This window comes from Phodopus roborovskii, unplaced genomic scaffold, assembly GCF_943737965.1.
Source record: "Phodopus roborovskii unplaced genomic scaffold, PHOROB, whole genome shotgun sequence".
Taxonomy (NCBI): domain Eukaryota; kingdom Metazoa; phylum Chordata; class Mammalia; order Rodentia; family Cricetidae; genus Phodopus; species Phodopus roborovskii.
In genome coordinates, this window is record NW_026126613.1 from 4,391,262 (window position 1) to 4,409,167 (window position 17,906).

At 36.5% G+C, this 17,906-nt stretch overlaps 1 protein-coding gene across 1 annotated transcript in view; it reads right to left on the reverse strand.

Moving 5' to 3' along the window:
- Positions 1-3,942: 3,942 nt before the first annotated feature.
- Positions 3,943-17,906, reverse strand: part of LOC127237795 (60S ribosomal protein L29-like) — a 66,587-nt gene continuing 52,623 nt past the window's right edge. The window contains exon 3 of the mRNA XM_051206189.1: positions 3,943-4,442. Within this exon, the coding sequence (XP_051062146.1) occupies positions 3,943-4,442 (500 nt within the window). The remainder of the gene's footprint in view (positions 4,443-17,906) is intronic.

A 17,906-nucleotide genomic window follows, 5' to 3' on the forward strand; every position in this document is an offset into this window, starting at 1 on the left:
GAAGAAATGGGAATTTCAATTCACTTGTGCTGAAATAAAGCATTATCATATTCATATACTCAATTTATTCATAAATGTCACCCATGTGAGCCTCCAGTTGGGTGATTAAAATTAGTTCCTATGCAATGTCACTTCTCTGAAACTGAATATGGATTTTAATTATTTGCTTTAGTTTTTTAAGATAATTATACAGAAAAAAACTACCATATATTACTTGTTAATGAAACTAAAAGGTAGATATCATAAAAGCAAGGAATGTTTTAGAAATTGTAAATTTCTAGAGTTTTGGAAAATGATTAGGGAGATGTACAACAAAGGATAAATTGTTAGAAATTAATTAAGTTCAAGTGAATATAAAATGGTCACTATGTTATTGAAAAAAGTAATGAAAATTTATATTCTCACACTGTTGTGAAACATCTGAATGTACCAAGTTCATAGGATTAATATTCTTCATAGTAAGTATCATGATATACATAGTAAGCAAATCAAATTTTTATTTAAGAATGGTCATTGAGATGGCTTAGTGTGTAAAGGCACTTGCTAAACAAGCTTGGTGCTCTGAATTAACCCCCAGAATCATGTAAATGTAGAAGGAAAAACTGAGTCCACAAAACTGTTTTTCTACACTTGTGAACAATAGCATGTACACGCACACATATATCATATACCTGAAAATAATAATAATGATAATAAATTATAAGCAGATATATAAGTAGATAAAATGAAATAAAAGACAGTTTTGTAAGCTTTGATAAAGGTTTTTCAATAGATCATAAGGTTTATCGGGTATAATTATGAATCTTAAACAATTAAAGGATATTTTAATATGATATGGTCTATGTTCATTTTCTAACATATTAAGTTCAATAATAGTTTGTATTTTGAAATAAAAATACAGTTACACCATATCTGGCTATGTGATATTTTGTTTGTGTTCTGACAATTAAAGCTTGCCTAAAGATCAAGGTCAGGCAGTGGTAGTTCACACTTTTAATCCCAGTATGCAGAGGTGCAAACAGGAAGTGATAAGGTAGAGCAGACACAGGTTATCCGCCTTGTGGTTGAAGGGATGGAGACAGGTAGGAAGCAACTGGTAATTCCTGCTGGTTCTCTTATCATCCAGGATTTTACCCCTATATTTGACTCCTAATATTTTATTGATTGTGATAAATTACTTTTAAGCCTTAATTTCCCTTCTTTTCCTCACTTCAATTCATCCCATGTAATATACTTTACTTTCTCTCAAACTTGTAGCTACCTTTTTTAATTGACATTTTACACACACACACACACACACACACACACACACACACAGAGACACTGATTTAATATTTATGAAAAATTTTTGTCACTTTATTTTATGAATATGTGTTTGTGAATATGTGTTCATATGCCTAAGTGTATGTATGAGCATTACATACATGCACATCAGGAGAGTTACTGATGAGACACCATATGGGCACTGTGAACAAAACCCAAGTATTTTAATCTATTTTTGTATTACCACAATTTATTTATCTCAAAATCTCAGCGGCAATCAGTTGGATTGTTTACTTTATGATTTATTCATATATTTAAATCATGTAAATTGTTAAAAATAAGCATGTGTATGTATATGTAGTTATAGGTATTTTATTCTCACACAAATATATGAGAACCTCACTAAATTTATGATACTTATCCACCTCCTCTCCAGGACATTTTTGACCATTTTTATTAATTTAATTAGTTCATACATATATCTAGTATATTCTTCTCTTCCCAGCTTCTCATACATATCCCCCTTTCTTCTCCCTACTAGTCTCATTTCAAAATTCATATCATTGGTTTTGCTTGGGGGCCATTTAGTTTAACAGGACCATCTAAATGATTATTGTGTTAGAATTATCTGTTGCAATCTGATGGAATCAGCCATGGATGTAACATGATTAATAAAACCCAGAAACAGATACTGGGGTTCAAGGTGAACATCAGAAAAGCAAAGCCATGGATGTAACATGATTAATAAAACCCAGAAACAGAAACTGGGGTTCAAGGTGAACACCAGAAAAGCAAAGATACCAGCTACTAGCTCTTACCTCTCCCTCGGGCTGAAATGACTGTCCTGGCTTCAGCCTGCCTGGAAAATAAATCTCTGAGACTGAATGCTGAATGCTCCACTCCTATCTTATATACATTTCTAGAGCTGGGATTAAAGATGTGGGATCCTAAGTGCTGAGATATCCTTTGTATAAGCTGTTTCTCTATAGACTGATTCATTCTAATGTAACCCTGGGTGGCCTTGAACTCACAGCGGCCCATCTGTCTTTGTCTCCTGAGTCCTGGGATTAAATTGTGTGCCATCATTGCCCAGGTTCTATAGCTAACTACTGTGACTAGTGGAATTAAAGGTGTGAATCACCATTGCCTGGATCTATGGCTGTGGCTAGATTTGCATTTTGATTTCCAGTGGCTTTATTAAATCATAAACAATATTTTGCCATACATGGTTGTACAATTGAAGATGATTCTCACCTCCATAAATTCACTAGCAGCAATAGTTCAGCTTTGGTATAGGAATTGCTGAGCCACCCTGCCACCCATATCTACCTGTTTACCTGTTAATGAGCACATTACTATGAAGAACTAGTGTAAGAATTCCTGGTTTCTATGACGTTAAGAAGATTGCGTCTTGCAATCTTTTCCCCTATATTCCAGCCCTTATTTTCTTACCTCCCATCATACTCAATATTCCTTCAGCCTCATCAGCGATGGTACAAATGTCTTATTTACAGCTGATCACTCATCCATCCATCACCACAGTTTATTCTCAATGCTTTCAATATCCATGATTCCCTTAATCCCTGTCATTCACTGAGAAAAGATTGTTCTGATTGAGGCTTATGGTAACTTTTGAAGGTGACTATAAACATAAATAGTTAGAAGACATTTTGATGCTGTCTCAATTTAGCCAAATAACTGTAGTAACTTTATGGCTGAAGCCGATATCCTCCAAGTCATGTGATTTTGATAAGTTTATCATCCCAAAACTTTTAGAGGAGCAGGCCTCACTGTCAATGCCATAGTGTTGGTTACATGTATAACTGTCACACCCCTGTTTAACAGGATGGTTTGTTAGGTTCACAGGTAGGGAAGACTACTGATGACTTTTCTTTCCCAGTATCCTGTATAGTACATTCTGTCAATGAGTGAAATCCCATCTTGTATATAAACCACATTCTCATTATCCAATCATTGATTGAATGGATGTAGGCTAATTCCATTTCTTTTCTACTGTAAATAGAGTGGAAATAAACATGGAGTGGTAGTAGGACTTCAAATATAGAACTATTCCTGTTCTCTTCAAGTGCATTCTAATGTTGATTAATGGTTGTGAGGAGGGATTTTTGTTGTTCCTTGAACTTTTTTGAGAATTGTTCTTTTGAAATCTCTGTTTTTTGTTTTAAGTGTTATACCTGGAGACAATTACTGTGGGTTTGGTGAGTTTTGTGGAACAGATGTATATAGTTCCTACCATGGAGAACTGAGAAAAATCCATCTCTTGCTATGACAGCCTTATTCTTTGGGTACTAAGAACATAGAAAGGATCCCAGACTGAGCTAAGTAGGGATTCAAGGCTGAGCAAGGGATGGATATATTCGAGGGATTTTGGTTAAAGAGAATGAAGAGGGTACTAATTACATACTGAGCACATGGCCTCAGTACCGGGGGAGAGTCTTAGGGCTTAGTAAGAACAGAAACAGGAAATGGTCTCAGCGCTTTGCAAACTGTTCATGGGTTAGGTACTTGGAAAGAGTCGGATTTATATTCTTTTTTTTTTTTTTAACAGATCTTGCCTCAAGTTTATTTGTAAAAACAGCATAAGGCACAGGTCATCTGCAGATAGTGTGTAGATGTGTCACACCAGTCCGTCTGTCTTCACAGTGGCAGAAACCATTTCTATGGGGCCTTGACGCCTTTGGGAGCCTGAGCTGGATCTGCAACCTGGGCCTTAGATGGAGCCGAGGCCTCTGCCTTGGTTTGAACCTTGGGTTTTGGTTGGCAGAGCCTATGACCCTTGGCCATGTAGTTTCTAATATTCTTCCCAAGCTTGCGGTGAGCGATGAAAGCCAGACGGCTGAGTTTGCAGCCAAGACCCTTTGGCATCTTGGGTTTTACTACCTTGGGCTTAACAAGAGCCTTGATGGCCTCTGCGTGTGCACTCAGTGCCTTCGCATTGTTTGCCTTCATGTTCTTCAGGTCTTTCTTGTTGTGTTTCTTGGCAAAGCGCATGTTCCTCAGGAACTTGGGGTCAACCCCCTTAAGAGATTCGTATCTTTGTGATCGAGGTTTCTTGATGCCATTTCTGTGCCATTTTCGGGACTGGTTGTGTGTGGTGTGGTTCTTGGACTTGGCTATGTCTGAACAGTATCCGGAAAAGAAAGAGCCGGATTTATATTCTTAATGATAATTTGCATGAAAAATCCTAAGTAATGTTCTATTGAAATATTTTAATAGCTTGTAAAACCTATTATTAATTATTTGGTTCATGAAAGAATATGTTAAGCTAAATTATTCCATAATTTGCTTTGGATGAAATTATAAAGTGAAATGGAATTTCCAGCATCCTGATGACAGTTCAAAACTTTCTGGAATTCCCCTTCCAAGGTACCCAACACCCTTATATATGTAAGCAAAACACCAGTGCACACAAAACAACAACAAAAATAAAACCTAGGAACACATCAAACTGTAACAAAATAAAAGCATGCATACACACATTTTAAAAGGAAAGAAAAACAAACAAACAAAACAAAAACAAAAACAAGCAAAACCTGTAGAGTTCATTATTTGTTGACAACCTACTCCTGAACATGAGGCCTGTCCTGGAGGAGCTGGTAAACCCAATGTCATTCCTTAGAGAAAACTTATTTTCATTATCTCAGCAGGTCCAAATGACAGTTCTGTTTTCATTATTATAAAAAGCGGCTAGGTTACATTCATTCTTTCTTTTTTCTTTCATTCATTCTTTAAATTAACAAACTAAAATATAATAAGGAAAAACAAAAAATAATCATATCAAAAACAGATAAGGCAGATCAACAGATAAAAGAACCCAAACTAGACCAAAGAGTCAGAAACCCACTCATTCTAATGCTCATGAATCCTGCAATAAAACATAAAAACGATGTTATAATATAAACACATGCAGATGATTGTGGGCCTAAGCATGCAGCTTGATTCTCTGTTCACATGAACTCTATCCACATTGGTTTAGATGGCCTTGTTTTCTTGGTGTACTCAATTCCCTCCGGCTCTTACATATTTTCTGCCTACTCTTCTACAGGGTTGAGTTCTGGGTAGAGGTGTTTGATGGAAACATCCTATTTCTAGCTGATTGGTTTAAGTTCTCTTTTTAATGCCTGACTGTGGATATTAAATTTTCTCTTTGCAGGAGGAAGATTCTCTGATCATGGTTGAACAAGACACTGATCTATGAGTATACAGAGTATCATTTATCATTAGGAGTCATTTTAATTTTTCTTTCTTTTTTATTTATTTTTTTGTTGTTGTTTGGAGGGCAGCACTAATATTTTGCTTTACTATAGGTCACTGGATCAGTGTTTGGTATTGGTTCTAGCTCATGGAGTGAGCATTAAGTCAGATCAAGTTTTGATTGGTTAAGTCCACAAGTGCCACAAATGCCACCATTGTCCTATAGTTCACTATTGTAGATAAAGGATTTATGACTGCCTTTGTGTTTACATTTCCATTTGATAGCCAGCAGGGTACTTTTATATAATAAATACTCTAGAAGTTAGGGGATAATACTCTATGTTATAGTGAGATACTCACTATGTCTGCTTCTGTGGCACTGATCACGACCATTGGGGGTAGAGCCAGGGGCAGAAGTGACTTGTGGAACTAGGTCTTCAATTTGATTCCATTGATTCATGTGTCTGGTTTTTTTTTTTTTTTTGTTTTGTTTTTTCAGATACTTTTTATTTATTTATTTTTCTTATTTTACATATTGTTCCCAGTTCCCTTTCCCTCCCTCCATCTCTTCTATCATTCCATGCCTTCTGACCACCCTCCCATCCCACCCCCACTACTCCAGGTTAGAGTGATGCCTTCCTCGAGGGGTCATCTAAATCTGTCAAGTCATTTGGAGTAGGAAGTGGGCCCTCCCTCCTGTCTCTAGGTTAAGGGAGTGTCCCTCCATGGGGAATATGCTCCCAAAGTCCTTTTGTGCACCAGGAATACATCCGGGATCCTTAGACTGCCCAGGTGTTCTAACAGAGACCCATGTTCAGGGGGTCTGAGTTGGTCAATGCTGGATTCCCTGCTATTAGTCTGAGGGCCCATTAGCTCCTCCCTGTCAGGTCAGACATCTCTGTTGGTTTCTGTAGCCTGGTCTTGTGTTCCTCTCTGCACATGGATTTCAGTTAGGCTCATTGTTTAGCTGTGTGTGTCTGCTTCTGTTTCCATCAGCTACTAGAAGAGGGCTCTATGATGGTGGATAAGTTAGTCATCAATCTCATTATCAGGGAAGGGCATTTAAGGTAGCCTTCCCACTGTTGCTCAAAATGTTAGTTGGGGTCATCTTTGTAGGGCTCTGGACATATCTCTAGAGTCAGTTTTCTCTTCAAACCAATAATGCCTCCCTCTTTTATGGTTTCTCTCTCTCTCTCTCTCTCTCTCTCTCTCTCTCCCCCTCCCTCCCTCCCTCCCTCTCTCTCTCTCTCTCTCTCTCTCTCTCTCTCTCTCTCTTTGGTCTCATCTATTCCTCCCCTGACTCAATCTTCCTAGTCCAATGTGCTTTCTTCTCCTCCCGTTCTCTTTCTTTTAGCTCCCTCTCCATTCAAGCCCACGTCCCTCCCAATATGCTCAGGAGATCTTGTTCTTTTCCCCTTTTATGTGTGAGGAATCTTATATGAATATCTTAGGTTCATCCTTCTATCCTAGTTGAGCTGGTGGTGTAAATTATAGGCTGGTGATCCTTTGCTCTACATCTAACATCCATATATGAGTGAGTACATACCATGTTGCTCTTTTTGTGACTGGTTACCTCAAGTTTGGTTTCTTCAATTTCCATCCATTTGCCTGTGATTTTCAAGATTCCATTTTTCCCCCTGTAAAGTAATATTACATTGTGTGAATGTGCCACATTTTCTTTATCCATTCTTCAGTTGAGGGGCATCTAGGTTGCTTCCAGGTTCTTGCTATTACAAATAATGCTGCTATGAACATAGTTGAGCACATGTCTTTGGTGCATAGACATGGGTCTATCTGCAGTCTTCTATGCACTATCATCCAGTTGTGCTAGCAACATTTGTTGAAGATGCTTTCTTCCTCCCATTGTATACTTTTAGCTGTTTTGTCAAAAATCAGGTGTTCCTAGGTGTGTGGGTTAACATCAGGATTTTTTATTTGATTCCATTGGTCTACCTGTGTATTTTTGTGTCAATACCAGGCTGTTTTTAGGACTATAGCTCTATAGTAGAACTTGAAGTCTGGGATGGTGATGTCTGCTGAAGTTTCTGAAGTTTTGGATATCCTGGGTCATTTGTTTTTCCATTTAAAATTGATTATTATTCTTTCAAGGTAGTGAAGAATTGTGCTGGGATTTTGATGGGGATTGCATTGAAGCTGTAGGTTGCTTTTGGTAAGATAGCCATTTTTACCATGTTTATACTACCTATTCAAGAGCATAGGAGATCTTTCCATTTTCTGGTATCTTCTTTAATTTCTTTCTTTTAAGACACAAAGTTCTTGCTATAAGTCTTTCACTTGTTTGGGAAGTGTTACCCCTAGATACTTTATGTTGTTTGTGGCTATTGTAAAGGGTGATGTTTCTCTGATTTCTTTCTCAGCCTCTTTGTTGTCTGAATATAGTAGGACTACTGATTTTTTTAAGTTCATCTTGTATCCTGCTAGTTTGCTGAAGGTATTTATCAGCTGTAGGAATTCCCTGGTAGAGTGTTTTGTGTCGCTTATGTAAACTATCATATCATCTGCAAAGAGTGAAAATTTGACTTCTTTCTTTCCAATTTGTATCCACTTGATCCCCTTTTCTTGTATTATTGCTTTAGCTATCCAATAAAAAAAAATGGAGTACAGAGCTAAATAGAGAATTCTCGATCGAGGAATCTAAAATAGCTGAAAGATACACAGCCACTTGTACAACCACTTTGGAAATCAGTATATGGGTTCCTCAGGAAAATGGGAATCAATCTACCACAAGATCCAGCTATTTCATGCTTATGCATCTACCCATAAGATGCACAATCATGGAATAAAGACATCTGTCAACTGTATTTATAGCAGCCTTATTTGTAATAGCCAGAATCTGGAAACAACCAAATTGCCTCTCAACTGAAGAATGGATAAAGAAATTCAGTACATTTACACAATGGAATACTACTCAGCAGGAAAATGAATTGGAATCTTGAAATTTGCAGGCAAATGGATGTAACTAGAAGAAAAAATCCTGAGTGAGGTAACCCAGCCACAAAAATATGAACATGGTATGCACTCACTCATATATGGACTTTAGATTTAGAACAAAGGATTACTAGCCTACAATTCACACTGCCAGAGATGGCATGAAACAAGGAGAGCCCTAAGAGTTAAATACATGATGCCTCACAGAAGGGGAAAGGGACAAGATCTCCTGAGCAAATTGGGAGCTGGCGGTGGGTGGGGGTTGTAGAAGTTAGGTGAAAGAGAAGGGAAGAAAAGGAGAGAAGTGAAAATGAGGGCATGAAAATTGAATCAGGGGAAGAATAGAAAATAACAAGAATAGAGATGCTACAATAGAGGTAGTTATTATCAGTGTAAAGAAAAATCTCACAGTAGGGAAATGTCCAGAGACCGACAAGGATGACTCTAACTCACAATCTAAGCAACAGTGGAGAGGCTTCTTTAAATGCCCTTCCATGATAATGAGATTGATGACTACCCTATATGCCATTCTAGAGCCCTCATTAAGTACTAATGGCAGCAGAAGGAGATACCCATAGCTGACCACTGCGACCAACTCCTGGAATCCAGTTGCAGAGAGTAAGAAATGATGAGCAAAGTGTTTAAGATCGAGCTGGAGAAACCCATTGGAACAGCTGATCTGAATAAGGGGAAACTTATGGACACCAGACTGATATTGGTAAACCAGCATAAGATTGGCCCTGATCCCCTGAATGTGTGCCTTAATTAGAAGGCCTGGGAAGTTTATGAGTCCTTATCCAGTAGCTGAGGGAAACAGAAGCAGAGATCCACAGCTAAGCACTGAACTGATCCCCTGGGAATCCAGTTGTAGAGATGTAGGAGTGATGAGCAGAGGATATGAGACCATGCTGGAGAAACCCACAGAAACTGCTGACCTGAACAAGTGGGGGCTCGTGGACTCCAGTCTGACAGCAGAGGAAACAGCATAAGGTAGAACCAGGCTCCATGAGTGTGGGTGCCATTTGGTATCCCTGGCAGTCTATAGGACTCTGGCAATGGAACCAGTATTTATCTCTAGTGCACGAATAGACTTTGGGAGCCCATGCTCTATGGAGGGATAGTCTGTCAGCCTATATACATGAGATCAGGCCTAGCTCCTGCCCCAAATGATCTGTCAGACTTTGATGATCCCCCATGGGAGTCCTCATCCTTCCTGAAGAGTGGATGTGGGGTTGGATGGGGGATTGGTGTGAAGGAGTCAGAGGACAGTCGGAGAGGGACCTGGGATTTGTATGTAAAATAAGATTGTTTTCAATTGAAATAAAAATTTATTAAAAAATACATCATGTTTAATGATTAAAACTCTAACTTTGTGAAATGAAAATGAAAACAGGTTTATTAATGTGATCAAAATACAAGCTGCTAAGACAAACAAAAGGCCAAATTTCTGATTATTAATGTTTTCAGAAGGAATAGAACTCAGGAGAATTGTACAAACATGCATGCATATATGAACACTGGGTATCCTTAAGTTACTGTATTTTAAATTTGTGTCACAAAAACAAAGGTGGAATATCAAAAGAGACAGATAAGAAGGAGATTTATTTATAAAGCTATACATAGAATGCTTTGTTACTTTTCCTGGGTAATAAATGTACAGTAACCATTCCCTCCTTTTATCTTAGCAATAGTGTTATCAAATGTGTACCATGCACCTTGTTTTAAACAAATAAAATACAAGAAAGCTGCCTTATCTGAAAATACTTGAATAAATAAATTTTTCTATCTCTGTTTTACATCCAAATATTTTGCTCTTTTTCACAGAAAGAGTGTTGCCGTAGTGTGAATATCACTAGAGAAATTCTGACATTTGGTTGATAAGATTTGCATTAAAATATATTTACAGAAGTACTGTGTAGCTAGTGTATAGCTCTTCACAACCTTTATCATTTTCAAACAGACTCAGTAGCTGCATGAATAAAACTTACTGAAATGTCTCCCAAGAAAAGCAATTCTAAGTAGGAGTGAAAATACGTGAAGAATACTGTAAATAATTGGTTTCCTAGAGCTGTGGGAAAACAAAGAGCATAAAAATTCATTTTTATTAACCTATATTTATTTTGCTTAATGTATCATATGTAAATGTTGAGGTATTCATATTATGTTGATATCTATTATTTATGTTATGATAGGTATACAAAACATTGGCATTCTATAATGAGTATTTAAGAGCTAAGCATAAGAATATTTCTTTCTCTGAGGTGTATTACATCTTCATTTTAAAAGTGGTGAGCACACAGAGAATATTTACTCTGGTACTGTGTCCTTTCATCAGTTGAAAATTATAAAATATGGCATTGGCATTGACAGGGAATCAAGTTCTAGCTAATAAGAAAGGTTTTTATGTCTTAACTAGGGTAGTATGCAATAGCTTCTGATAAGTTTGGGATTCAAATTAAGCTAAAAGACAAGTTTTAGGGGTTGAGCTTGTGGTTGTGTAGTTTTGCAGGACTAATGATTTAACCTTTGAGCCACACTTGTTAGGTAGTGAATACACATATATACCATTTATTCCACACTCTTTTTGGTATTGCTATAGTCTAAGTTGCCTGTGCTGCCTTTCTAATCATTGTACAGGCCATAGATCCCAATCCCATGCCTTTGTAATTTTCTTGTCTCATCTTTCCAGGATGCCACAAAGTCTAGCTGATAATAAGAAAGAGCAACTGACTATTTTCACTAATAATAAAACTGCTGATGTTTCAATATTTGAATTATGGTATACTAGTTTGTTATGAAACATTTTTAGGTAATTACAAGTCATTTGAATTTGTTTTATAATGACAACGTGTGTTTGTAAGCACTGTGAAATATAACTTGACAATGCTACCTTATGCTTATCAAAAATATGAAATGAAGGATATCAAAAATATCCTTTTATAAAGTATATTTTGAGGAAAGAATAATTTTCAAATATTAAAACATATTTTTCTTTAACAGAGACCCTGAATTTATCAGATGAATTTGAACAAAGTTATAAATTCTAGGAGCAGAGCAAGATAATGGAACAGGATATTCATTCATTAAATCCTATAATTATAGCCATTTAGTCACAATCCACATAGCAGTAAACTGACTTCATAAAAGCTGAAGCAGAAAGGTGGCTGTGTTTGCCATCATTATTATAAGAAAAGATAGGACGTAGAAGACAGGAAGGAATGAGTTACACTTGCTTTACACTTAGCATCTCCAGGAAGTTTGGAGTTACTTTCTTTAAGAATTAAATCTAGACCTTAGCCTTGTAATCAGATGTTGAGAAAATTTTGCCTTTCAGACAGAAACTGCAAAGTGAGCCACTGGAACTGCCATGAGACAATTGGTTGTTTGTCTCGTCTTTCTCCAACTTTTCTTTTTTTTTTAAATAAGAGCAAGAGAAGTGATTCTATTCACAGAGAAGCATAGCATGAAACCTATAATAGATCACCATCTTGGAACTCAGCATGTGCCAGCACTTCATTCTGAATAGTCAGAGAACATTGCATCAATACCAATAACAAGCTACAGACAGACCTTAACACAACTTCCTGTGAGGGAGGGACAGACAAAGTTTCTAATCTGAGTCATTTCCAGTCTTTGGTTAAGCCTGGATAACCCCTCATAATGAGGCTGACAGGTTTGTACATATGTGAGACACAGATGTATGCCATGCCATTCCTTTGTATGTGCTTATGCTTTTAAAAACTAGTTAAATGCATGAAGATAAGACTGTAATTTTAAAATCAATACAAATGAAACCACTGAATAATGGCAAAGTGAGAAGGAAACAATCTAAATGTATAAGAACTTCAAAATAAGAATACCCAAATAAATACAGCCAATAATAAAAAACCTAAAGAAATATATAAATTTCAAATAATTATTTTAAACTACTTTAATGTGTCTCTTTGATTAGAGGATGAATTATTCAACTAGAAAAGAGAGTTAAATCGCAAAGCAGACACACTGTGTCTAAGAGAAATCTCCAGAACCATCAACAGCTGCAGGACAAAAATTTTGCTCAAAACCTCATGAAATACTTGCTCTGTCATTTGGAAGTCCACAAAACAGACCACTAAAAGTATAAATAGGAAAATTGTCATATATCCTTTTTTAATCAGTGCAATAAAATAAGAAATTAGAAGCAGAAAGGGAAAACCTCAACAACCCAGAATATAACATATATGGGAAGCAGGCAATAAATTTTAAGTCCCTTAGAGAAAATGGAAATAAAACACTTTGAACTTCTGGGATATATCAATAGCATAAACTTTTCTGGTGTTTGATGTTTATATCGATAGAGCAGAAGGACCAAGAACAAACCACATAACATGGAAATTCAAGGAGGTAGACCAAACCCAGAGCGGTAGAAAGAAACAATTCAGATTGAAGTATAAATAAAATAAATGGTCAAAAGTTAATGCAATTAAGAGTCTGGCTTTTCAAAATGATAAGCATTCTGCTCACAGAAAAATGAAGATTACAATAAAAGCAGAAAGAAGTTCCAAAAAAATTTGGAATGTGTTAAGATACTACAGAACCAGTGACATGAGCGATTATTATGGACAGCTGCACATTAACAAATCTGATAGCTTAGAACATATTGATAAAATTATAGATACATGCATTTTAGAAAATGTTGAATCATAGATAAATGCAAAAGAGATAAAAATAAATATCAATAAGTAACATGACTGAATACTCACAACTATCTCAGTAATGAAGGAGTTAATGTCAGGCTTATATGCAGCAGAATTTGAAAAACATATAAAAACATGCTACTAATTTTTAAATTATTCCAAAAACTTGAGAAAGAAATTCTTTTGAAGCTAGTATGATCTTGCTACAAATTCAAAATAGAAAACAAAAAATAAAGAGAGAAAGGAAAAGAATGATAGATGATAAATAGATGAAAGGAAGAGAGGGAAGGAGCGGAGGAAGCAAGGAAGAAAGGAAGGGAGGAAGGAAGAAATAACCAGTGTCCATAATGAACATAGATGCAGAACTTGTCAATGGAATTTTAGCATCAATTCCAACAGCACAGCCTCCACAGCCTGTGCTTCAGTTTATGACTCTAGGTTCCTACCTATTACAGCAACAGACAGCAAACTAAGGACCAGTATTGCATATCTACTGCCATTTGTATTTAAGGTTACTTAGAATTTGAGGGACAAGAAATATAAATTGTGAGATACTGATTGAATATCTTAACACATTCAGGGGCTGGTGAGATATGGCGCTCTTAAGGAGGAACTGAATGCGAATCCCGGTAACTCCATGGTGGCTTACAATTACTACAAAAACAGTTCCAGAGTATCTGATGCCCTGTCTAGTCTCTGCAATACACTACACATCTGCCCTTCAAAAACCATAAAAGGAAGCAAGGCACCCATACATATAAAACAAAAACTATACAACTTTGTAATTATTTTTATTAGTCTACTAGTTGAATAAAATATATACAGAATGACTTACTTCCTTATGCAAACAAATAAATTCAACTCCAAAGAAACTAAAGGGATATTGAAGGAAGCAGAAAAGGGTGTTTTCATGAACTGGTCTTCGGAATGGAATTAGTGAAATCTAGGCTTAAATCTTGCTCTTAAAATGCTAAACTGGGGATTTTAAATAGTTTACTTAGGCTTTCTTCCTTCCTTCCTTCCTTCCTTCCTTCCTTCCTTCCTTCCTTCCTTCCTTCCTTTCTTTCTTTCTATCTATCTTTCTTCCTTCTTCTTATTTTACATATTGATCCCAGTTCCCTCTCCCTCCACCCCTCCCTCTCTCCCTTATTCCTTCTCTACCTCCCTTCCTCCCTCCCTCCCAAGCCCCCTGACCACCCTTTCATCCCCCTCCCCAACTCTACAGGGAGGGTGCTGTCTTCCAGGAGGGATCATCTAAATCTGTCAAGTTGTTTGGAGTAGGGACTAGGTCTTCCTTCCTGCCTCTAGGTTAGGGGATTATTCCTCAAAATACAAAGCCAGACACAAAGAAGTTAATTGCAAGACTTCTGGTAATAGGCCTTACTGAGGGTATCATGAGCATGTCCTGCACATCTTTGCATATGATGTCATTTTATCTAAAGTATCTTTGCCTGTCCATAACGTTCAGCTCAAGTGCTCACCAGGGTACACACACTGAGTGATCAACACATGTGTCAGTACTTTCCACATTCCTCTGCTGGAGAAGCACTAAGATATATTCTGCTTTCTTAAAGAGCATCCCTCTTCTTTACTTTGCACCCTGTTCTGTTAGCACTGAAATGCCACATTTTACTCATAACACTTGGTGACAGTGACAAAGAAAACTTGAAAAAAAAAAAAGACACAAAAAGCAAGTTTTTATGGAAAGTAGATTTGTTGTAATTTCAGTAAATTAATTTTCCTGAATTTTCAGGAATAAGTTTCCCTTTCCTGTTATTTTTTTCTTATATTACAATTCAGAAACAATTTTCATGTCACATTCACTGCCATACAAAAAAATAAAAATTGCTCCCACTTTCTTAAAGTGCAAATGTTCTTAGAGACACATTCTTGTGTGAATTACACTTGCAATGGTTCCCTGACTCTCCTCTTTGAACTGAATAAGGCTAACAAGAGCTGCTAAAAATGTGATCAAGTTTTTCTATTAACCATTCTCTGTGTCCCAAATATGCAATAGCAAATAAATGCTAATAACATTATTGCAGTAACTTCATAATTTACTAAATATTTATTGAGAAAACATAGGAGCTTAGATTTCAAAAAATGCAATGCTTTTAAATACTTAATTTTCCCTGAAGCCTGAAATACCATTTTGTAAAATGGTGTTCCCATCACATTTGTCAGCTATTAGAGTTTAGGACTTCTTAGTTTATTAGTAATACAAATGTTATGACTGAATTAGAGAAGCTTCCCTAATCACTGAAAGGTCTTTGAAAGCTCCAAAGTAATTATATCTTGTAATTATCAGAAAGTAAAGTTCTCCAATCATTTCCACACTCAAGCATTTACTGGTTCTCAGCCTGCAGCTATGTGTGGGTAAGATTAGCTTCTAATTATAGGGATGAAAAATAATTAAGGTGAAATAAAATTTTCATTTTAACTTGCATATGCTATTTGAAATAAGGAAGTTTTATGCCCTTATGAAATGTTACAAGAAGTCTTGGATATCAAATTGTTGGTTTACTTTAAGAATCAATGGTAGAGGAGGTGAATAGCTTTCTTTCATTTATTTTGCAAAAGAAGTAAATATACAGAATAATTATACTATGGTGAGCAGGTTTACTTTTATCATGCTAACTAGTTTTTTGAGTTAATTGAATTAAGATACTCAGATTGGCAAATAAACAAATACTAGTTTTAATGAACAGGTAATTATGGTATTTTTAAGATTGACTTACATGATATTTTGTCTTGAATTATCTACCTGTAAATCCTATTCTCAGGAGAGCAATCATCCAGATAAATGTTTGCCAAAAAATTTTAGTATATTTTGAAAAAAACACCCCAAGCACAAAACCTTTGACTTACAATCTGTCCTGCCTGAAAGCTATGCCAGAGTAATGGTGATACAGAAGTTGTGGAAGTGGCCAACTGATGTTAGAGTTGACTTAAGGCCCAAGCCATATGAGGGAACCCATACTCCACCAGAGATAGCCCAGTGACACAGGGTAAGACCAAACTCTACTGGTCTTAAGAATGTATCAGTTGCATGACTCCTAATGAGTCTGCTCTACTCTTACATCAGTATCTAGTCATCATGAGAAAAGCTTTCTTCTGAAGCAGATGGGAACAACTGCAGAGACCACAGTCAGACATTACTCAGAGAGAGTCTTTCAATCACACAGCGCTAAAGGAGGAATCTTCATCAAATTCCTCCTCTCATATCTCAAGAAATTCATTAAAAGAGGAGGCAAAAAGAGCTACTGGGCATGGAAGATACCAGGAGAATAAGTCATGGTGAAACTACTAACCAAGGCTTGTATGAACCCATAGACTGAAGCAACAAGCATAGTGCCCGTATGGGTCTGTATCAGATACTCTGCGTATATTACACATTTCAGTTTATTGCTTTTATGGGGTTCCTGACAGAAATAAGAGTTCTCTAATTCTTGTGCCTACTCATGGAACTCTTTTCTTTCTGTCTCGATGTGTTTGGGGTATCTGCGTAGTCTGTAGCTGAGATGTATAGAAGGGCTTAGTTCTTCATGATCTACCAGTACACTCACTGTGCAGGTCTGAGTGCTTGTCAAAATGCAATAGTGTAAAGATGCTAACAATAAGGATTAGAGATGATCAAATTTCCAACAGTGTTATCCAAGATTTTCATAATCTTGCCATGCCTTTTTGAACTCTTCTTTGTTCTCCCTAGATTTTCTTGTCCTCCTCACCTTTTGATAGCTCTAGCCATTATTTGTCTTGGAACCAGGTGTATTATTATTATTATTATTATTATTTTATTAAAGAAGTTGAACTGCTAAATGTAGTAATTTCCAGTAGCCCCAGTCATGTAAACCATCTCAAAGTCCTACTTCTGCATACACTCCACAAAAATAGTTGACTGCCTGTCCTTGGAATTCTTTATAGTATAATACATGTCTCCTTCATGCCACATATATACTCTAGAAGAGAAATCATCTCATCTTCAGACTGAGTGGTGTCACTACACAGCAGTTCAGAGGCTTCATTGGGTACTGGATTATTTATGGATTCCAAACTTCAGCTTGGTAGAGAATGACTCAGGTTTTTTTTTTTTTTTTTTTTTTTTTTTGTAAAGCCAGCACAGAGAAGAGCTCAAGGTACTTATTTAAAATGCTTTTTAAAATGCTTTTTTTGTGTGGCTTTCAAAATTTAGCTTTGCTGGAGCACTTAATTTTTCTCAAGATTTTTAGGGGCAGATGTTCAGATTCAACCATATCATGTTTTATATATGATATTTTACATCTTCATTCCCAGCTTTTTCTTTATTATGTTGACTTCTTCTTATTTCTCATGATTTGCTCACTCTACTTTTTTCCTTCTCCAAATGGAAATTACAAACTCTGTGTGTCTCATTTCTACTTCCTGGACCCTCCACTCCTCTGCATAGGGTCACTCTGGTATTCTTCCAGACCACTGTGGTCTTGTAGTATATTGAAGTCAGCCAATATAATACTATCTGGAATGTTGTTCATTATCATCATACCTTGTAATCATATCACACCGGATAGGTGAGATAAAATTATACAATACTCTTTGAACTGGCAAGGTCTCTTCCAACTTAAGGAGCCCCTGGCTTGCTATAGTGACAGATTTGGTAATAGTTCCCAATTACTTATGAACACTGTTTAAGTATAACAGATAATGTGTTCATCAAAAGGTGTGCTCTAAAGAGTTGTAAATAGTATTAATATTCAGCCTTTACCAGTGTCCAATTTGCATATCTCTGTTATGCTCCCATAATGGATATTGACCAAGGTATCAAGA